This window comes from Capricornis sumatraensis, chromosome 4, assembly GCF_032405125.1.
Source record: "Capricornis sumatraensis isolate serow.1 chromosome 4, serow.2, whole genome shotgun sequence".
Taxonomy (NCBI): Eukaryota; Metazoa; Chordata; class Mammalia; order Artiodactyla; family Bovidae; genus Capricornis; species Capricornis sumatraensis.
In genome coordinates, this window is record NC_091072.1 from 153,775,650 (window position 1) to 153,796,734 (window position 21,085).

At 52.3% G+C, this 21,085-nt stretch overlaps 2 protein-coding genes across 3 annotated transcripts; one reads left to right on the forward strand and one right to left on the reverse strand.

Moving 5' to 3' along the window:
- Window positions 1–1,327: 1,327 nt before the first annotated feature.
- On the reverse strand, window positions 1,328–8,215 carry C4H22orf23 (chromosome 4 C22orf23 homolog). The gene is made up of 6 exons (XM_068972105.1): window positions 8,113–8,215; window positions 6,827–6,889; window positions 3,179–3,361; window positions 1,872–2,003; window positions 1,549–1,649; window positions 1,328–1,399 (listed from the first exon to the last, which is right to left on the reverse strand). Exons 1-6 carry the CDS (start codon window positions 8,213–8,215, stop codon window positions 1,328–1,330), a joined length of 654 nt encoding a protein of 217 aa, XP_068828206.1.
- Window positions 8,216–8,815: 600 nt separating this feature from the next.
- Window positions 8,816–20,944, forward strand: POLR2F (RNA polymerase II, I and III subunit F). Of its 2 annotated transcripts, none has more exons than XM_068971634.1 (5): window positions 8,816–8,900; window positions 9,370–9,439; window positions 12,179–12,309; window positions 16,694–16,765; window positions 20,902–20,944. In XM_068971634.1, the coding sequence occupies exons 1-5, from the start codon at window positions 8,881–8,883 to the stop codon at window positions 20,942–20,944; spliced, it is 336 nt and encodes a 111-aa protein (XP_068827735.1). In that variant the 5' UTR covers window positions 8,816–8,880. The 2 variants fall into 2 exon arrangements, with proteins under 2 accessions (XP_068827735.1, XP_068827734.1); XM_068971633.1 differs by lacking the exon at window positions 20,902–20,944 and adding an exon at window positions 17,254–17,693.
- Window positions 20,945–21,085: the final 141 nt, after the last annotated feature.

The window sequence follows — 21,085 nt, forward strand, 5'->3', positions numbered from 1 at the left end:
GTCCTCTCTGTTTTGTTTGTGGCTGCAGGACCATGTTGATTCTGCAAACCCCAACTGGGGTCATGTGGCCTGAGAGGATTATATGAATCCCTCCAAGTGGGAGGCTTGGTTGAAATTTCTGAAATACTTTGATTTACGGGGACGGGAAAATGACAGGATCCTTGGAGAGCGTGAGGCCTGTGGTTGTCAGAGTTGTGGGGACTGCTGCATGCTGTGTGCCCGGCCTGGGACGCAACTCCTGTGGGCGGACATCTCAGCACCCAGGCCTCGCAGGCGAGCTGCTGGAGATGAGGCGGGCGGGCTCAGACGCACGGGCTGGGGGTGGATCTCTGAAGCAGGGCTCCTTCAGTCTGGATCCCGCCCACCCTTTGGGTTTCTTTCTACGGGTTGTGGGTTTGGTGGTGGAAAGACCGAAAGCTAACTTGGAATCCCGAGGAGGCCACTTGCTGGTTGAATGCCTCTGGTTGGAGTCTCTGGGTGAGTCCTGGTTTTCAGCAGGGCTGATGAACCATCGCGGGTGTTTACGGAGGGAATCAGCCAGGAGCCACACGGGTGCCTAGCACAGCACCCGCCCATGGGCTGCTCCGGGAGCCTTGGTTCCATTTTTACTGGAAAAAAACAGCTAGAAACCAACTGAGCTTGAAAAATTCTAACTCCTCGAACAAATAAGCCTTATCCCTCTGAAAACAAAATGGTGTGTGTAATGACCTATGGCAAATGTGTTTTATTAGCCAGTTAATCATAGTGGTTAAATATTTGTCCAAGGCTGTAAGAAGTCAAATAAGTAGGTCCTGAGACGGGTAGGAAGAAAGGAATCATATTCATTACTAAGTTCAGAAAACCTGATTTGCGGGACACAGGGACACACAGTGGGTGAGGTGTTGGGAAGAGGCCCTGGTGGACACCCTTAGACACACACCCAAGATGGTTAAGACCTGGACTTGGTTTCACTGTGTATGCGTGCACATGTGTGCATGTCTGTGTGTGTGTGTCTGGACTTGCTTTCACCATGTGTGTGTGTGTGTGTGTGTGTCTTTCCCCGAGAAAAGACTGGGAAAGTGTGTATGTGGGTGTCTGGATCTGTGACTGGTCTCAGAGGCCCAGCTGACCCCAGATCCCTGGGCAGCGTCTGCAGGAGAATCAGCTCACTTTCTGAGATGTGGTCCATTTTCTAGGGTGCTGTGTCCAGGGTACCGTAGGTGGAGGCAGTGCTATACAACCGTTTCCATGGCTGAAGGGCAGGGTGGGTGGGCTGACCTGGGGGTGACCCTGCTCGGCAAGGGGGTGGGCTCCCCGGCCCTCCAGGGGGTGGAGCACAGGTGGTAGTTTAAGTGGTGGCAAGAGCCTTCCTAAGTTCCTCACTCGTCTTGCGGTCAATGTCTTCCATTTCCTGTAGTTTCTGCAAAGGGCATTGGGGAAAGCTGGGTGTCAGGGCGGATGTGAGGCTAGGGCAGGACCCCCCGAAACGGCCCCAGTGGACTTTCACTTCGGCTCACGTCTCGTCCCCCACACTCACATCCCGTCCGCCTTCCCTGGTGCTTCTCCTACCTGGGAGATTTCAGTAAGGATGATCCCGCGGTACTGTCTGCCCTGCCCCAGGGCCTCCATGTCAGCCAGGAATTCTTCCCTCTCCTGAATTTCCTTCACCACTGCACAGGGAAAGGGCCGTCCGTGTACAGGGCAGCAGGGGACCCCGCGCTCCTGGGAGGGGTGGTGGGGCGGCAGGTTGCCTCCCGGGAACGGGAAGCAGTTCTGTGGTCCGTTTCTCACTCGATGGCCCTCAGGGATTCCCCCCTTCCCCTGCTCCCAGGACCCTTCCACAGACACTCCACCTTCCCCTCCCCAGCATAACTGGCCCCTCAGGGGCTCACATTCTTCAAAGCGGTCCAGCTTAGGGGCTGGGTCCTCTTGTCGCACAGGATGGGGCTTTCTTTTCCGTTCCTCCGGCTCCTTCCCGGTGGCAAAGATATTCTGGAGTCTTCGCTTCTCCTTCTCCAGATCCCCTGTCGGGCCCAGACGTGGCTTAGTTAAGGTGGGCGGGGCACCCTCAATTCCTGGAGCATGCTTGCTCCAGGGGGCCTGGGAACCTGGTAGGGCTTGTGTAAACCCAGCACCTCCTACCCTGGGCTGCTTCTGCGCTGGTCAAGTCACAGTAGGCCAGAAGGTGTTGAAAGAACCCGGAAGAGAGCATCATCAAAGTCCACACACTGGGCTTCACTGGTGGCTCAGTGGTAAAGGTGGTGGTTTAGTTGCTAAGTTGTGTCCGACTCTTGGCGACCCCATGGACTGTAGCCCGCCAGGCTCCTCTGTCCATGGGATTTTTCAGGCAAGAATACTGGAGTGGATTGCCATTTCCTTCTCCAGGGGATCTTCCTGACCCAGGAATCGAACCCAGGTCTCCTGCATTGCAAGCAGATTCTTACATGCAGGAGCCGTGGGATTCGATTCCTGATCTGGGAAGCTCCCATGTGCCACGGAGCAACTAAGCCCATGCCCCACAACTACTGAGCCCGTGCTTCAGAGCCTGGGAGCCACAACTCCTGAAGCCCAGGTGCTCCTCAAGAAAAGCCGCTGCAACGAGAAGCCTGCCTGCTGCTGTAGAGACTAGCCGCTGCTTGCTCAACTAGAGAAAAGCCAGCACGAAGACCCAGCACGGCCAAAAATAAATAAATAAAATTTTTTTTAAAAAGTGCACAGACTGCCTGGGTGCAGGGCAAGGCTAAGGAAACTCAATGACTGTGCAGTATAGCCTGGATGGGGAGGCTGTGTGGAGGGGCCAAGAGTCATGTGCCAAGTGGAAAGTGGGGGGATGTAATGGCTCTCTGAAACAGGCTGGGCACAGAGGAACCCGGGCTTCCAGGCACCATATGAGTTTGAGAGAGCAAGAGCTGTGATACCTGACCTCCAAACATTCATCAGAGTTGGGGTTGGGGCGGGGGGAAACCAGTTAACTGTTAAAGAGAATTCTGGGAAAATGTATAAAAAGTAACCAGCTAACTGGTTTCCCACGCACCCTGAATGCCTCCAAGCTAACACGTGCCGAGGCTCCAGAGCACTGGTATAAATGGCCTGAAAATCTGATTAGCTGCCTACTCAGCACCCTGTGGGCTGTTTGTCTCCCGGCCCCCCTTAACCCCCCTCGGAGAGTAGAAGAGGGGCTGTGGTCGAGGCTCCTTACGGGTGGCTTGAGGCTTGAACTGCTCCCGGCTGTAGGCCCCGTTGGCTTGGCATCTCCTGGCAGGCCGGAGGTGGGACCGGGCTGCCAGGATGGGAGGCAGGTAGATGGCTGAGCTTGGCTGCTTGGAAGGCAAGAGCCTCTGGCTGGAAGTTGGGTTGCACTGCAGGGGGAGAGTGTCTCCTCCTGGGGAGGGCAGGATCAGGGTCAGGGGGCCCACCTAAGTGGCCCCTGCCTGTTAAAACAAGTCAACGGTATGGAAGAGTCCCCTTCTCCCCTCCACACCCTCCCCTCTACAATGAGCCGTGGTAACAATTTGGTGGTCTCAGCCGCTTCTTTTCGATGCTTACCTAAACATGTTCAAAGATACATGGGCATCTATAAGATTCCTTTTTCAAAGATTGGATCACACTGCATTCTATTCAGTAATAGACTAACAACCTTCCATGGGTTCGCAGAGTCAGACACAACTGAGTGACTGAACTGAACTAACAATCTGCCATGAACATCTTTCCAGATCACTCCATTTATCTATAACGTCTTTATATTTTCGGCCGTGCCACGTGGATCTTAGCTCTTGGACCAGGGATTGAAGCTGCGCCCTCGGCAGTGAAAGCTCGGAGTCCTGGCCACTGGACCGTCAGGGAACGCCCCCCAACCACTGTTTCGGTTTGGCTCCTGTCTACCTCCCGTTCCTTTCCAGCCTTCTCTGTCATCACCCAGCAGGTAGTGCTGAGCATGGACTCTGAGCCAGGCCCGGGACTCGGGGGGTAAAGTGGTCAGACAAAGCCCTGCCCTCACAGCACTTAATCTGGGGTTTAGATGATGAGAACAGCAGTGATGTTGACAGCAGAGCACCAGTGCCAACACAGGGATGGGCCACAGGGTGTGTCAGGGCGGGATTCACGGTTATAAATGGGGTAGCCAGGGAAGGCCTCACGGACATGGTGGCATTTGAGAAAGGATCCATAAGTGTAAGAGGCCAGCCAAGGTGACATTTTAGGGAAGAGCATTCTAGACAGGATGGCTCAAGTGAAGGTTCTGAGGTGGGAATGTGCCCAGAGCATCTGAGAACAGACAGTGGACTAGGGTGCTGGGAATGGACTGAACCAGGGGTGGGGTGGAGTGGGAGTACAGGTCAGAGGTCAGGGAGGGCAAGAGACGGACTGGGCCTCATAGGCCTCTGGAAAGACTGGCTTTTACTGTGTGTGAGGTGGGAAGCCATCGAGGGTTCTGAGCCGAGGAGTCACCCCTTTAGCTGCCATTGAAAATACATTGTTGGGAATTTCCTGGTGGTCCCTGCTTCCACTGCAGGGACCACAGGTTTGATACCTGGGCTGGGAACTAAGATCCCTCAAGATGCGCAAGTGAAAAAAAAAACAAAAACATAAAAATAGAAAATACAGAGTTGGAGGTCAAGGGCTTCCCAGGTGGCGCTACTGGTAAAGAACCTGCCTGCCAATTCAGGAGACATAAATGATGTGGGTTCGATCCCTGAGTCGGGAAGATCCCCTGGAGGAGGGCATGGTTACTCACTCCAGTGTTCTTGCCTGGAGAATCCCATGGACAGAGGAGCCTGGCGGGCTATAGTCCATGGTGTCACAAAAAGTCAGACACAATTGAAGCCACTGAGCACGCACGCACGGGGGTCAAGGGCAGAGGTAGTCACAGTCAGGATATGGTTTGAAGGTCAAGCAGACAGGACTGCTGGTGGGTTGGATGTGGGGTCTAGGAGAAAGGGGAAGAGCGGACAGGATGACTCTGATGCGTCTGCCTGGAAGAACCAGAAGGATGGAGCAGCCATTGTTTCCCGCTGCCTTTCCTTTCTCGTGCCCTCTATCTAGGGCCAGCCACAAGTTTTCTCTCTCCTTTGAAGAGATGCTATGCTTCCTCTTACTGTGTCTGCTATTTCTACTTGTCCAGTGCCAAATGCCACCTTTTCTTTTGGCTCAGTCTCAGCAAATAATTAGAGCCCAAGCAATTCTGGGAGTTCAGGTGAAGGAGAGGAATTCGTGGCTTGCAAAAGAATGTAAGCCTCAAAGAAGTAGGACTTGGTTAAGAAGAGAGTAGAGAGGGGAAGCTGGGAGAAGAAAGTAGACTCAACACCAATGCTTGGAGGCAATATTTTAAAAAGAAAACATCTAAGGAGAAAAAAAAAAAAAACTGGCAAACTGTGACTTGTGTTGACCTAATCACTAATCCAATTAGTTTTTCAATAAATATTCAGCACCTCGGAGTCAAGGACTTCCCTGGTGGCTCAGATGGTAACGTGTCTGCCTACCAAGGCGGGAGACCCAGGTTCAATCCCTGGGTCGGGAAGATCTCCTGAAGAAGGAAATGGCAACCCACTCCAGTATTCTTACCTGGAAAATCCCATGGACAGAGGAGCCTGATAGGCTACAGTCCATGGGGTTGCAAAGAGTTGGACACGACTGAGCAGCTTCACTTTCACTAGGAGTCAAGGTACAATGGTGAACAAGGCAGGCTCAATCCTTGGTCTCCTGGTGTTTACTTTTAATGGAATTTCTAGCACATTCTCTTTATGGTCATGTTGTAAGGAAGGAAGGAAGGGTTAGTTGCTCAGTCATGTCTGACTCTATGCGACCCATGGACTATAGCCTGCCAGGCTCCTCTGTCCATGGGATTCTCCAGGCAAGAATACTGGAGTGGGTTGCCATTCCCTTCTCCAGGGGATCTGTAAGGGACATCAGATGATTAGTAGATGACTTGAGTTTGGAAATTGAGTTATGTGACTCAGCTGTGTTGTGGTGTTAGGCTCTGGCAGCCTGAGTTGTCCTTGTCCACAAAGAGGAAGGAGATCTGACTTCTGAACTGACCTGATGGAGCCTCCCTCCCCCAGCCAGCGCTGGGCAGTCAGTATTTGTCTCTCTGACTCTCCCATTCCAGTTTCTGTGGTTGACCAGATGCCTCCTGATAGGCACCTTCTTTCTTGAAAGAAGGCAATAGCTATTGGTAGATTTGCGTGAAACCTGGCAGGCCTGAACCTTCTGGTATCCTCTTAAAGGTAATTTTACAGATCTCTGTTCTGATCCCCTAAAAGCTGATTCAGTTAAATCTCAGAAAGCAAGGTTGTTCTCAAGATCTTAGAGGGCACCTTGTTACATTCAGTTTTTTTTTTTCCTTAAAAATAAATAATACAGTGTGTGGTCAGAGGTGAAAGATGGAAAGGTTTTGCATAGTTTTCCTAAATTGGAAGCCTGCCAGTAATCGTGTTTCTGCCAGCTAAGCTAGAATGAATAAAACTATGCATAAGACACACACAGGCCTCTCATCTGGAGAGCTCATATGTTATGTGTGTAAGAGGGTGGGAGAGATTGCGGACTCGACAGCGTTCAGACTATCTGACTGGGCAGGAAGTCCCGAATGGGCTGCTGCCCTGTTGGGAAGCCCGGCTAGAGCTGGACTGTGGGAGAGGCTCATGGGCTGGGACCCATGTCTTGTGAAGAAGCAAAGACCAAGACCCTGCAAGGTCAATTTCCCAAGAGCAAGGGTCAGAAATACTATTCAAATTTTGTTTGCGTGTGTGTGTGTGTGTTTAAAATTAGGTCCCCTACTCCTCAACATGGAGAGAGCATTAAAATGTGACCCAGAATTCCTCTCCCCGGGAAGCCTCTGTGGTCAGCCTCTTACGTTTCATGGTGTCCATGATGTGGCGCTGTTGGAAGTTAGTCAGTTTGGATTCCTTCATCATCACTGCAAAACAAAGCACTTTGGTGAGGCTTCCTGGGCTGCAAGCAGACGCCTCATCTCACCCCACTGAAACTTAATACTGTATCGCCTCCTGCTCCCATTCTGGGTGCCTGAGTACTTGGCTTGTGGGATTTGAGTTCCTTGAACAAGGATTGAACCTGGGCCTCCCAGCACTGAAAATACTGAGCCCTAACCACTGGACCACAAGGGAATTCCCTTCCTTTTCTACATTTTTTTCCCCCTATACCACTCATCACCATCTAAGTTCTATATACCTTATTTATTATTTGTTACTTTCCTACTAGAATATTAGCTCCAAGGGAACAATAATTTTTGCTTATTTCTTTTCTTTACCGCTGTGTTTTCAGCACCCGGGATAATGTCTAAAGCACACAGTGGGCTTTAAAACTATTTTTGTTGAGTGAATGAAACAGTGAATGAACAAGTATTCATTGAGCACGTGCCAGGGGCTGGAGCTACAAATGTGAGCCAAAACAGGCATCATGTCCTGATGGCGTTCATGAACTGAATGTTAATTCAATGTTAATTCAACGGAACACACTAGGTATCTGAGTACAGGTTGCACTAAGCCCAGTGAAGGAAAAGGTATTTGGTAGTGTGCAGACTATTAGGAGAAGGCAATGGCAACCCACTCCTACTGGAGTACTCTTGCCTGGAGAATCCCATGGGCAGAGGAGCCTGTTGGGCTGCTGCTGTCCATGGGGTCCCTAAAAGTCGGACACGACTGAGCGACTTCACTTTCACTTTTCACTTTCATGCACTGGAGAAGGAAATGGCAACCCACTCCAGTGTTCTTGCCTGGAGAATCCCAGGGACAGAGGAGCCTGTTGGGCTGCTGTCTATGGGGTTGCACAGAGTTGGACACGACTGACGCGACTTAGCAGTAGCAGTAGCATCAGTGTGCAGACGCATAACAGTTGGTTCCACTGCGGTGATGATGGGTGGACAGGAAATAAGTCTTCCCTGGGGAAACTGAAAGTGTGATCTAAGGGGTTCATGGGAGTTAACCATTCTGAAATTCTTAGTTCTTTGACTTTGGGTCACTTCCAAGTTGTAGGACCTGGACGCCTGAACCTTTCTGAACTCCAGGCTTCTTATCTGTAAACTGAAAATACAATTACTAAGCCATAAGTCATGTAGGGGAGAACTGAGAAACAGAGGGTAACTGTGACCACCGCTCTTCTTGTGCCATTTAATGCACTGACCTCTGAGCAGCTCGCAGGTCCCCGGGGTGTAAGTGGTCGGCTTGGGACAGCGCCAGAACCCTGTTCCTTTGGTCACCGTCTCCACCCTCTCCTGGGAAGCCATGGGAGGGCTCTGAAGAGGGAAAACCCCAATGAAACATTCCCGGTCTCCCAGATCCAATCTCTTCTCACACCCTCAACACCACCCAAAGTGTGGGAGCGGGTGTCGGGTCTCAAGAGATCGTGATGCCCCCTGTCAACATCGCGACAGTGCCCGATCCTCCCACCTCGAACAGATCCACTAGCAGATACATACACGCGAACAGAGACCTCATCCTGACCTGGCGCCTGTGGCAGGGAAGCCCCCTCGGGAGGGAAGGGGAGTGAGGGTAGCCGTGCCCGTTGTGTGATACGCCCAAACGGGAAACCTCACCCTAAAGTAAGACCCCGGCTGGGTGGCCTCTCTCCCCACAGAGAGCGGCGGCTGGGCTCCGGAGATGGTAACCAAGGCTCTGAAGCAGCAGCCGCGCCTGGTCCCTCCCAGAAATACTTTTGAGATCTCAGCCACTAGAGCTTGCAGCGAGCGCGGCTCCGGCTACCATGGTAACGCAGACAAACTGCTCCGCGCATGTGCCTATTTCTCGCCCCGCCTGCCTCCCGGAAGTGATTACCGCTAGGTCACGGCGCAGGCGCCGAGTACTCTTGGCATCGCGCGAGGCGGAGGTACGCTGTTCGCCGGTCTCCGCGCGGGTTTGGGTCGCGGAACCCGGTGGCTGCTGCACGGGCGTCATGTCAGACAACGAGGACAAGTGAGTGAGGGAGCGAAGTGACTTTTCCGAAGACTCAGAAGGGGCGGATGAAGCGGGAGCCAGGGTCGAAGGAAGTTGAGCCAGAGGTTTAGGACTGGGGGTGGTGAGGGGGTCCGCAGAGCCGGAGAAGGGAAAGGCTGGGAACTGGGAGCATAGACCCGGCCAGAGGCTGGGCGCGGAAAAGGCTCCGACTTGAGGGTCCAGAGAGGATCAGTGAAAAAGTGTCTTTCAGCAAACTTCCACTGAGTCGGGCTCTATGTCTGTACCAAATGTTGATTCAGCTGGGGTCTCTTTCTAGAAGAGGCCCATAGTTAAGATGAGGACGTCAGATGACTGATTTATTGAATGATTCACTGGTTAGGTGGATATTTATTGAGAGCCTCCTACGTATCACATGAGACTCAGATTTCTGCCCACTTTGATTCTAGTAAGTGATGCTCTAACTAACGGGCTTCTTACACTTGTTCAGTTTTGATGGAGACGACTTTGATGACGTGGAGGAGGATGAAGGGCTCGATGACTTGGAGAATGCCGAGGAGGTCAGTACTGAGCCTTGGGCTCCCCTCTCTGCAGCCCAACCTGCCAGATAGCCCGGCCAGTGATGGCCGACTGCATGCCTCTGCCCCCCGTTTGTGGTCAGGGTACTGCCAGTTAGAATGAGGGGAGATCTAGCCCTGGGCAGTGGAGGAGTCCTACAGGGTTGGCCCAAAGGCTTTTGTCCTCTTGGACCACAGAGCATGACTTCTGGGGCAGTTAGTTTACTCAGTTGAAATAGCCCCTTATTGTGCAGACATGTGGTGAGTGTTTATTATGTACCAGGAGCTCAGCAGGGTGGGCTAAATAAAGAGCAAGGGGGAGAGTGACCTGGGATAAGGCTGGAGAGGTGAGGGCCAAGATCAGCCAAGATTTTGTAGCCTAGGGGTAGCGGGAAGCTGCTGATAAGTTTTGGGGATCTGGGGAGTGGCATGATTCAGTGAGGAATGAGTTGGGTGAACCAAGAGTCAAAGAGAGCCCAATTAGAGTGCAATCCAGGTGACATCTGTAGCTTGCATTTGGGTGCTGGTAGTGTTTGTGATGAGAAAACAGATGAGAGATTTTGGTGGATTGGATGTGGGGCTGAGAAAGTGGGAGATGACAGGAATGACTCCCATGTCTCTGGCTTGAGCAGCTTGGTGGATGAGTTACTGGTGTCATAGATAAAATAGGGTCTTCTGTGCTGTGTGACTGGTGGAGGAAGAAGTGCTTTATGTCTTCTGGAGAGAGGGATCCTTTGATTTTTTTTTTAGATTGGTAAGGTGAAGGCCCTCTTTTGTGTGGGTTTTCCTGTCTGCCTAACACTCTGAGGTTATCTGTTCACTGAGTCAGAAGCCTTCTTCTCGGTTCTTCTGATGCCTTTCCATCTCTCTCCTCTTGATTCTGCCTCCTCCATGTAGTTCAGTCCTGTTCCCGTTCCTCTATTCCTAGTGCATCAGCCTGGTTTAGATCTTTATTGGTTTTCATCCACATTACTGCAGAAACTTGTTACCGGTTTTCCTGCCTTGAGTCTGCTGTTGGCCTTTCTGCTGCCAGAGTCGACTTTTTCTCCTACCCACATGATTGGTTACTATTGGTCTTGCTCAGTGTTCTCTCTGCTTCAGCCCTTAGCCTCTACAGAACATTCTTAACAGAGTATCCAGAGTGATCCTTTTAAATCTTCAGTCACTCTGTCTCTCCTTTGCTCAGAACCTGTGTCTGGTCACTTCTCATCTCATTCCGAATAAAAGCCAAGAACATGCACAAGGTCTTCCGCGATCCGACCGCCTGCTCCCTCTGTGCCCGTGTCTCTTCTTGGCATCGCTGTCATGCCAGGGAAGCTCCAGCTCAGGGCCTTTGAACGTGCTGTTCCCACTTCCTTTTCCCTTAGTTTTGCACACAACCTGCTCCTCAGCCTCCTTCAGGTCTGTGTTGCAGGTCACCCCAGTGAGGCCTTCCCTGGCCATTCTGTTTCAAATCACTGCGTTTGCTCCTTCCTCCAGCATCATCACTCGGACTCTCCCTGTCTTTTCTCTCTGTTTTTATACTGCACAGTTTACTACTAATTTTATTATTGTTCATCTCACGGTATTCCTGGGTTGGAAGATCCACTGGAGAAGGGATAGGCTACCCACTCCAGTGTTCTTGGGCTTCCCTGGTGGCTCAGCTGGTAAAGAATCCACCTGCAATGCAGGAGACCTGCCTGGGTTTGATCCCTGGGTTGGGAAGATCCCCTGGAGAACGGAATGGCTGCCCACTCCAGGATTCTGGCCTGGAGAATTCCACGAACTGTATAGTCCGTGGGGTCACAGGGAGTCGTACAGGACTGAGTGACTTTCACTTTCACTGTATTATAATGTAAAGCTGTATGGGAGAAAGAACTTTCATCTGTCTTACTGCTCTGTGTCAAGCACTTAGAATGCTATCTGACAAAGAGTAAGCACTCAGTAAATGTTTGTTGGCTTAATTTTATATTACAGAGTTTATTCTCCTGTCTATCCCGCTTGCACCTTTTGGGCTTATCATACTCCATGATTAGGCATCCAGGCTGAGTACACTCTCTTCCCTCCTGTGTCTTTGCACATATGCAATTCAGCCTGTCTGGAATGCCCTTTCTTTCCTTGTTAGCTTGGCAGCTCGTACTCATCCTTGGAGACTAGCCCAAGTCTCATCTCTGGACTGTATTTCTAACCCCCAGGATGAGGTAGATGCCCCTCGCTTTCTTGTGTAGTTTGTGGCACACTGCCACACTTTCATAGCACTTGATGTTTTGTTTACTCTTGCCTTTTCGCTGGACTGTGAATTCTTGGCGAGCAGAGACTCCGTCTCAGCACCTTTATCATGTCTGGCACATGACAGATGCTTAATAAGTGGTTATTAAATATATACATATGTAAAGATGGGGTGCTTCTTCCTCTTCCTAGTTTGGGTGAGGTTGTCTGTGCTCAAGGACTTCTTTGTATGGGGCCAACTCTCTCCGCTGGATGAGGCAGCTGGCTTTGGACTCCTGATCACGATTCCTCTTTCACTAGCTCTGAGACTTTGGCCACGTTGGCTAACTGTCCAACCCTTTAAAATGAGCATTGTAATCCCCACTTGATAAGGTTTTTGTGAGGATTAGGCGAGGTGTTAATAAGGCAGTTGCGTGGTCACTGGCACGTAACAAGCAGCAGCGTAGAGGCGCTCACAGTCACTGTTGTCGTCCTGCCCCTCACCCCCAGTGATGCAGCCTGAGATTTTCCCCTCTTTTCTGCCTTTGTGTCCAGGAGGGCCAGGAGAACGTTGAGATTCTCCCTTCTGGAGAGCGACCGCAGGCCAACCAGAAACGAATCACCACACCATATATGACCAAGTATGAGCGAGCCCGTGTGCTGGGCACCCGAGCCCTTCAGATTGCGTGAGTATGAGCCCTCTCACCATAGTGTCCTTTGATCAGGCCACAGGGAGCCTCCGAGCTGTTGATAATGGTCCGGCCTGGCAGCAGACCCGTCCCTTTCTCACAGGCTAAACAAAGGCGGCGCCATCCCCATGTGCCAGGCGCTGTGCTAGACCCCTGTTCTCGGGGAGATTGTTGGGGGAATAGGACATCAACAGTAGAGAGTAACCGTGAGTGTGCAGAGCATGATGACCGCCCGTCAGGTGGGGAAGCGAAAATAAACGCAAGAAGATCAGACCTAGACCCCTGTGGGCTGGGTAGTTGGGGTGCCGCCACAGCTCCCGCTGGGCTTAAGGTGGTTCTTGAGTAGACTGGGGCCAGCCCAGGGGAGTGAGAGAGCCCTCCACGTTGAGGACGCACTAGGAATGTGGAAGCACAGAGCAGTGGTCGGGGGTGTGGGGGGTTGAAATTAGCAACCCTTCCTTTCTCTCCCAAGTTGGGAACTTGTTGAAGAACAACATGATTTGGGAGCCAGCCAGTAGCCAAGTCAGGTCAGGTCAAAATGTGCGATGCTCGCATGTCCACCCATCAGCCACAGGCATTGCAGGGGTCAGAGGCCGTGTCTGCGGGGGCGTGGGCCTCGTGCAGAACAGATCCAAAAGCAGCCCCCTGAGGGCAGGTGGCTTTGAGGAAGCAAGGGCTCTTGAAGAGGCTGGGCCACAGCTGCTGGCTTTCCCTGCCAGGCTTCCCTGTCAGATGAGCTCCTCCTCTGTTCTGGTGAGAGTTAAGTGGGAGGACACAGAGGGCAGGCGTGTTACTGTTGTTCTCATGGCAGGTCCTGCCCAGGGAAACAAGAGGCTGCAGAAAGGAGCCCTATCTCAGACTTCCTACCAGCTGCTGGGGGAAATGGTGGACACCTGAAGGAGGGGTGCTTCGAGAAGAGAGGAGTGGGAAACAGGCTTGAAAGAAAAGCTGGGGTCAGAGTTGTGGGGTGATAAATATGCTAGGGGAGCGGTGATGGTCAATCTGTGTGCTCCCTGCCCAAAGTTTTCAAACAGTGTTGGACTTTATCTGTGGAGTGAAGGTGACCACTCGGTGGAGGGTCTTATTGGGGCGGGAAACCGTTGTTCTTCACTCACTTGGCAGCAGGAGGCCTCCTGCCAGCCTGGTTGCACCCCTTGCTGGTCTGGGTGAGTTGAGAGCCGCACCCCGTATGATGATTTCAGTGTTGCTGGGGTCAGGATCCTCTAGGCCTGCACCACAGGTATGGTCACTGCTGCCTGCATTTGGCCATTTAAATTAAGTAAAACTAGATAGGAGTTCATTGGAGAAGGCAATGGCAATCCACTCCAGTGCTCTTGCCTGGAGAAACCCAGGGACGGGGGAGCCTGGTGGGCTGCCATCTATGGGGTTGCATAGAGTCGGACACGACTGAAGCGACTTAGCAACAGCAGCAGATAGGAGTTCAGTGTTTCTGTCTCGTTAGTCACATTTCACGTGCCCAGTAGCCTCTGTGGCTACCGTGATAGGTAGCACAGATAGAGGACATTTCCATCCTTGTAGAGTGCTAGATGGGTGGCATTCATGTCTGCTGAACGTGACCCAGCAGGAAGAATAATTCATAATCTGTTTTTTAAACAAATAAAGTGCATGCAAGTTAAAGTCTTTCAGCACCAAATAAGATATTGTGCTCATGCCTTTTGGAGGTGTAAAGAGGACCAAAGACACAATTCCCTAGCCCTCTAGATGTTTACTGTCTAGTAGGGAAAGGGAGCCCGTTCTAAATACTCAGAACCCAAGGCAGACGAGGCTGATGCTTTACAAGAGAAACAAAAGGAGAGAAGAGAATAAAGCGACGTGGTTTTGAAGGTCTCCTAGGTGCCAGAAAAAGCACTAGGAAAGTGAAGGCAGACGTGTGGATTGTGGTAGAGGAATGGCAAGCGCTTGGGGCACAAGACTGGAAAAGATGTCACTGGTCCCTTGAGTGACAAGTTTAGAAGATGGGCATGCGTTGGGTGGACAGTCGAGCAGGCATTCCAAACAAGGCCCAGGGTCCTGCTTTCCTTTGGAGGTTAAGACTCTTGTCCAACCCTTTGGGGCTGTAGCACTCCTTCAGATTAAGAGCTCAGAGGTTATCTGGTGGTTTCCCAGCTGCTGTAAGCCCTTGGACAGTCAGGGCTGGAGCTTGTCTTGAGTTATGGGCCTGCAATCCTGCACTTAGTAAGTGTTAGTTGCTCAGTTGTGCCCGACTCTTTGCGACCCCATGGACTGGGGCCCACCAGGCTCCTGTGTCCATGAGATTTTCCAGGCAAGGATACTGGAGTGGGTTGCCATTTCCTTCACCAGGGGATCTTCCCAACCCAGGGATCGAACCCGGGTCTCCTGAACTGCAGGCAGATTCTTTACCAACTGAGCTACAAGGGAAGCCTGTGCTTAGTAGTAGAAGCTGAACACTGTTTTCTTGGGTATTTGTGCATGAAGTCTCACTCCAGCTCATTAGCCCCATCTGGTGGCTGAATGGTTGCAACTGTGCTGTGCTGTGCTCCGCCGCTGAGTCGTGGCTGACTCTTTGCGACCCCATGGCTGCTTCCTAAGGAAGGTTGCCACTTGGAACCCCTGGTGGAGACATTGAGGGCACACTCTCACATTTCCTGTGAATGTAGCAGGGCTGGATGAATGACTGCTCTTGAATTATTCATATCTTGAAAGAAATAAGGCATATGCATATCAGGGAAAGCAGTTTGCCACATTCTTAAACGTTGGGGGAATTATTGAGAGAAGATATAGAGAAAGTTAAATACTTGGTTTCTGCCCCTGGGGAATTTTCAGGCTTTGGGGAGTAACAGACATCAGAATATTTAGCAATAAAATTAGTAGATCATTTAGTGTGAACTGGTGGCTCTCAGACTGGCTGGTTATCTGAATCACCAGGGGAGCTTTGCTAATGTAGGTTCTCAGGCTCCTTCACTAGAGAATCTGTTCAGCGGGTCTGGGGAACGACCTGGGAACTTGTATTTTTAGCACGCTCTCCTATCAGGTTTGGGGTCCTTTAGTGTAAACTTGAGTTGGAATCAATAAGGGTGACTTCCTAGAGGAGATGGGCCTGGAACTGGTCTGTCTGCTTTTAGACCCTCTGCTGTGGGCTGGGTGTTGCACTAGAATAGAACTTGGGGTCCTGGACCACCAGGTCTTGTTTGGAAAACTTCAAACGGGAAGTCACAGTTTAGTGACAGTGGTGTTGAGAGAAGTGTGTGTAAAATGAGTCAGGGCCCTGAGGCTTCAGCACATGCTTTCCAGGGTGGAGACATCTGAGCCTCTCACAGGCCTGTAAGAAGAGGAAGCACTCGTGTGAGGATGCAGAAGGGAAACAACAGGGCCTGCATAGGAAGCTATAGGGGTTTGATGTGGCTGGAATGTGGGGTGAATAGGGGCAGGTAGCATGAGAAGGTACTGCAGAGGTGAGCGGGGGCCAGAGGAGGTCCTGCCTGCCTGATGGCCATGGGGTAGCAAGGAAGAGAGGTAAGCAGGGGAGAGCCTGACCACAGGCCTTGTGTAGGGGCTAGAGGAGCAGGACCCCTGCAGGGGGTGTTGCCAAGACAGAGAAGGAAAACGAGGCGAGCTAGGCCCTGAGGCAGGGCTGGGGGTTGAGTAGAGTGGTCAGAGGGTGAGCTCTTGCACGTGTGGGTCCTTTGTGTGGGAATATTCTGCTGTGGCCGTGGGCTCAGGAGTCTGTGACAGGCCCTGGGGAAGGTCCTTGGCCGGGGTAGTGGACGTGATGAATGTCACACGACCCAGTAATGAAAGCTCACGCTTGTCCCTTTCACAGTGCCTGGTTCCAGTTTGTGGGTCACCAGTGTTTAATGGGAGCTGTTACAGCATAGTAGAGAGGAGTCTTCAGGGTTCAAGTCTTGGTTCTGCCACTCACTGGCTGTGTGACCTTGGGGAAATTACTGACCTCCCTGTGCCTCAGTTTCCTCCTCAGTAAAATGGAAGTAGCAGTAGTGCTTACTACAAATGAAACATCCACGTGGTGGGTGGAGAGCAGCTGTGGCGCCTAGTGAGGCTTTGCTTGTAGCCAGTAGTGTTTTAGCATTCTTGTTGTGTAGGCGTGGCAGGGCTTTTTGTCTTCATTTTCAAATGAGGATGCTGAGATGTGGAGAGACATTCAGGGTCTTTCAGGCCCAGTTTAAGCCTAGTCTACTGGCTGCCACTCAAGCACCCTCACTGTCAGCAGCCCTGGACCGCTGCTCCGCACCTGCCGCTTTTGGGAGGTGCCCTTTCTTGGAGCCCTTTCTAGGTTGAGCTCTGGGGCGCTGATCTGATCCTGTTTGTGAAACTGCCCAGCTCCATGCTGGGCCCTCTCCCTGTGTGTGTAATCTCCCCACACCTGTCCTTATACCTGCAGGATGTGCGCCCCTGTGATGGTGGAGCTGGAGGGGGAGACAGATCCTTTACTGATCGCCATGAAGGAGCTCAAGTAAGTCACCCAGATCCTGGTTTGCGGCTCCAGAGCCCTGGGGGCATCCCTTGGGTGCTCTGCTGCGCGCCTTCCCGCACTTCCCTGCTGGGGACGTGTGGCCTTGTTCCTGTAGACCCTTAGTTTGGGAGTCAGCCCTTCACCGGGGAGGAGGGGACGGGCCAAGGGGGAGGGGAGGACACTGACGAGACATGGACCGTCCCTGTCTGTCCCATCGTCCCTTTTTCCTGCTGCAGTTGGCCTTACCAACATCCCTCTGCTTTCTGCCTCGCCCTTCACTGTGGGATGGCAGGCCCTTTGTAGATTTTGGTCCCACACTCAGAGAAGCAGGGACTTTTTTTTTTGCTGAAATTCCTCACCTATGAAGTACATCCGTGGTCTCAAGAGGATGCTCCTAAGGCTTCTCCTCCCTTGCCTTCTGCGCCTGCTGTCCCTCTGCTGCAGAGCCAGGGTCAGCACCCATGTACCTCGATCTCCCCCGGTCACAGGGCCCGGAAGATCCCCATCATCATTCGCCGCTACCTGCCCGACGGGAGCTACGAAGACTGGGGCGTCGACGAGCTCATCATCACCGACTGAGCTGGAGTCAGCCTCTGGACTGGGCCTCCGCCCGTGGCTCGTCTCATAGTCTTTTTATAGTCTTTATACGTGTAAATAGTAAATTCTTCAACCTTTCAACCCCCTCTGCCTCCCGCTGCCTGTGAGGCCCACCTGCGTCTTCACTGTTACCATCCTGCTGCCTGGAGGCTGTGCGCATCCCAGTGGCCCTGGGACCATCAGCTCTTTAAGAAGCACCAGAGCCCTGACCCCCTGGGCTCCCCTGCATGCCCCCCTCCATCTCGCAGTCCACCAGAGCAGAGGCTGCTGCAGGAGACACCTCGGCTGCCTTCCTAGCAGACAGACGCGCCTTTGTGCCCAGGGAGCTGGTTGCCACGGAAACCCCCAATTTCCTTTCCAGTGTGGACTGGCTGCAGGGGCTTCTCCCTTCTCAGGAGTATCACAGAGCAGGTCTCATCAAGCCACCCATTGTTCTCCTGAGGACCTGCCTCGAGCCTCTTATCGTGGGCTGGGATCCCCTTTCAGGAGCCAGTGCCCCCAGCAGGAAGCTTGGGGACGCAGTGATCTGCCCTCCCCGAGAGAGCCCCGCTGGGCAAGTCAGCAGCTGGAGCAAGGGCTGAACACCTGCCCATCCCAGCCACACTGCCCCTCCCATTCCCCACCTGTCAGACCACTCCCCATACGCCAGTCTGTTCTCCATGACCCACCCGTCTGGTCTGCCACACCCATACTCTCTCCTTCCCCAGGCTCTGGAAGGTGTCCTTTCCCTTCTGTGCGGAGCTCCTGATCCCTCTAAGGATGGGTGCTAGGGTGATGGTGGGCAGGGCAGCAGGGCTTCTGGGTTCAAGGCGTGACATTAAATCCAGTTGATCACACTGGTTCTTCCCTCCCTCGGGGTGCGGGGGCAGACAACAAAGAGAGGGTGTATACTGACACCAATAGGGATGGGAAGGAAACCCATCTCTCTGAATATTCCAGCCTTGACCTTCAGTGTGCTGCCAGCCCTCGCTTCTAGGAAGAGGAAGAGCCAGGCCTGCCTGACCTCTACAAGAGGCGAGGCCCCCGGGGTGGGTGCAGCCTGGACAGGGTGGAAGTGATGAGCATCCCCAGGAGTGGGAGGGGTGTTTGCTGCTCTGGAGAAGGGTTAATTCAGGGAGCAGTGGACTTCGCACCCCCTTCCACCCTCCTCCAAGCCTGTGGAATCCTTTAATCAAGTTGGGTGCTGAAATTTCAGCTCTGAAATGCCGCCTTTGTGCTGGCATCCAGGCGGCCGCCCCAGAGTGCGGGGGTCACTTTCTCGGCCCCGTTTCTCTAAATGGTCTCTTTGTTCCTGCTGGGCCGCTCAGTATCAGATGTGATTAAAGGGAGATGGGGCTGGGGTGGCAGAGGAGAGAGGGACTGGGGGAGGGAGGGGGTTAACCCTTAGGGGATAGGGTGCAGAGGAGATGGAGAAAGGGGTGTTTACCCTCCCACCTGCCCCCTCCATTCTGCTCCGCTTTCACGGAGTCAGGCCCTCGCTACTCAGCTGGCCTGGCCAGGGCACCATCTCCTCGACCCTGTCCAGATCCACCTGCCCCTTCTCTGTTGACTGCGGAGCCACTACTTGACTGAGGCCCGAGCTCATCACGAATCTCAGGTCTAAGGCATGAGCGTAAGCCAGGTCTTCTGACTTCTGCGGGCCATTCCCTCCCCTGTATCCCCAGTGACTCTCCATTCTCGTTGAGGTCATGCAGGTGGTGATTTCATCTTGATGTAGCCCCTCCCACCTGCCCTGCCCGCTCCACAGGCACAATCCCAGTGAGCACGGGAGCACATAGGAGACACTGGCCAGGCTAGAAGTGGACTAATGTCCTGCTTCTCAACAGAGGGAAAGGGAGGTTGTAAGAAGTAGGAGCGCATAACTGACCCCCTAACGAAATTCTAGAATACGCTATTGCATATTTGAAAACACTCGGATAATAAAAAAGATTCTGGAGCTAGCATAGGGTTTCTAAGAATATCACCAAGGGAACCGAATTTTCTATTTTCCAATGGTTACCGGCCTGGTAGGTTGGAGGAATGCCACAGATACAGGGAACCTTGATGTGAACAAGGCGTTAGGCAGTGTGTGTGGCTGTGATAGAGAAGCAGATACTTCAAGGTGACAATTAGATTCAGAATTGACTGGACAGCTTTACGAGTATAGATGATAGAATGGATGGAGAGGTTTTCAGTGGTGGACACGGTCTGTCCCTCTCATTCCAATCTTTTTTCATTAGTAACCTGAATGAGGATATTCAAGTTTCAAACATGAAGCTCAGGAGAGCTATAAATTGGATTCAGAATTCCAAAGGATCTAATATAGGTGGGAAAATGGTCAAGTGCAAAAAGATGAAATCTGTTCAAGACCAGTAAAAAAATCCTGCATTTATCTACAACACATCAGCCAAGCAGCAGAAAACCGCTTGTATACAGTTCAGGGTGGTCCAACTTGGCCGCAGGTTTTATCTGCAGGAGGAAGGATTTGTAGTTACCACTACACTTCATGGGAGCCAGCAGTTTTTGCGAAGTGGCCTGAATAGCTTGCATGACAGCTTCCAGGTGGCAGTCTGGCCACCCTGGAGGACTGGGCTAGTTCTTGGTGCCCCCTTCCCAACCCGAGGTCCTGAGGGGCTGGAGCCCACAGATAGAAACAGATACTGGATCTAGGGATGCTGGTCTGGAGCCGAGACGGAAGCATGGCCTCAGATTACAAGTGGAAATAAGGCAGGTGGAAGAGACGATGGTTAAGGGTGCAAGGTTTGGAGTCAGCTGGTTTCAGATTGTGTACCAGTACTTCTTAGCATCCACCTCTCAAAGCGTCAAGACCCTGTCTGGGAAATGGGGATAACGATTGGAACACTCCCTCATAGGCCAGAAGGATGTAAAGCACTCAGCCAGTGAGCAGCCAGTACATGGGAGCTATTAATGTCACTATGAACTGGGTGGAAGGGGAGACTTCAGCCATCAGAGCTGTCCATCGATGGAGCGTGGAGAAGAAATTTCCCCTGTCTCTGAGGTGGAGGAGCCCCAGGTCCCAGAGTGCAGGTTGGAATTCTGCTGAGCAAAGAGCTTTTGGGGAGGAAACCCCAAGGATTAGATGGTTATTATGTCTGCCATCCTAGTTTATACTTAGACACGGGCAGCTGGTAGATCCTGGTGTGGACCTGTGTGTGTGTGTCTTGCTGGGGGAGGTGGCAAGTGGAAGGTGCAGTGAGAGAGTGCCCACTCACTCGTCCTAAAGGACCAGGCCTACTGACTGCAGACAGCAAGACAGACCTGATCTACCTTTCCCATACTTGTTCCTTGAAGTCTTTGCAAGGCCCCTTCTCTGCTGGGTGAGAATGGGCTGCTTGGAAGGCACTCATGCGGAGTTCCAGCTGAGCCGGCAAGTGGCTCACCTGCAGTGTGGACATAGCTGGGCTGGGGGCAGAGCTCCGGTCTGAGGCCTCAGTTCTGAGCACCCACTGACCCCACTGTGATGCCGGCTGTCCTGAGCTACTGCACTGGGTGAGAGAGGGGACCTTTGGATTATCTGTCCTTGGCATTGTACCCTCTAGCTACTTCCAGAAAGCATTTAAGGGAGCAGAGGTGCAGGGATAAGAGACCAGGTCAGGCCCACCAAGCAGGTAACCGGAACCTTTAATTTTATTATGTGGAATGCTTAATGCAGAGTTAATAAGGGCTGGAGTACCTAGCAGAGGGGAGGGGGGCAGAGGGAGCTACTGAGATAAATAAGAGGGG

Excerpts from the sequence above, each read along its gene's own strand:
- C4H22orf23 (XM_068972105.1), bottom strand. The coding sequence starts at position 8,215 with ATGGCTTCCCAGGAGAGGGTGGAGACGGTGACCAAAGGAACAGGGTTC. Across the intron at positions 3,362-6,826 it reads CATCATGGACACCATGAAAC|GAGGAGACACTCTCCCCCTG; the intron begins GTAAGAGGCTGA and ends TGCCCTCCCCAG. Across the intron at positions 1,400-1,548 it reads TCCTTACTGAAATCTCCCAG|AAACTACAGGAAATGGAAGA; the intron begins GTAGGAGAAGCA and ends TGCCCTTTGCAG.
- POLR2F (XM_068971633.1), top strand. The coding sequence starts at position 8,881 with ATGTCAGACAACGAGGACAA. Across the intron at positions 9,440-12,178 it reads ACTTGGAGAATGCCGAGGAG|GAGGGCCAGGAGAACGTTGA; the intron begins GTCAGTACTGAG and ends CTTTGTGTCCAG. Across the intron at positions 12,310-16,693 it reads ACCCGAGCCCTTCAGATTGC|GATGTGCGCCCCTGTGATGG; the intron begins GTGAGTATGAGC and ends TTATACCTGCAG.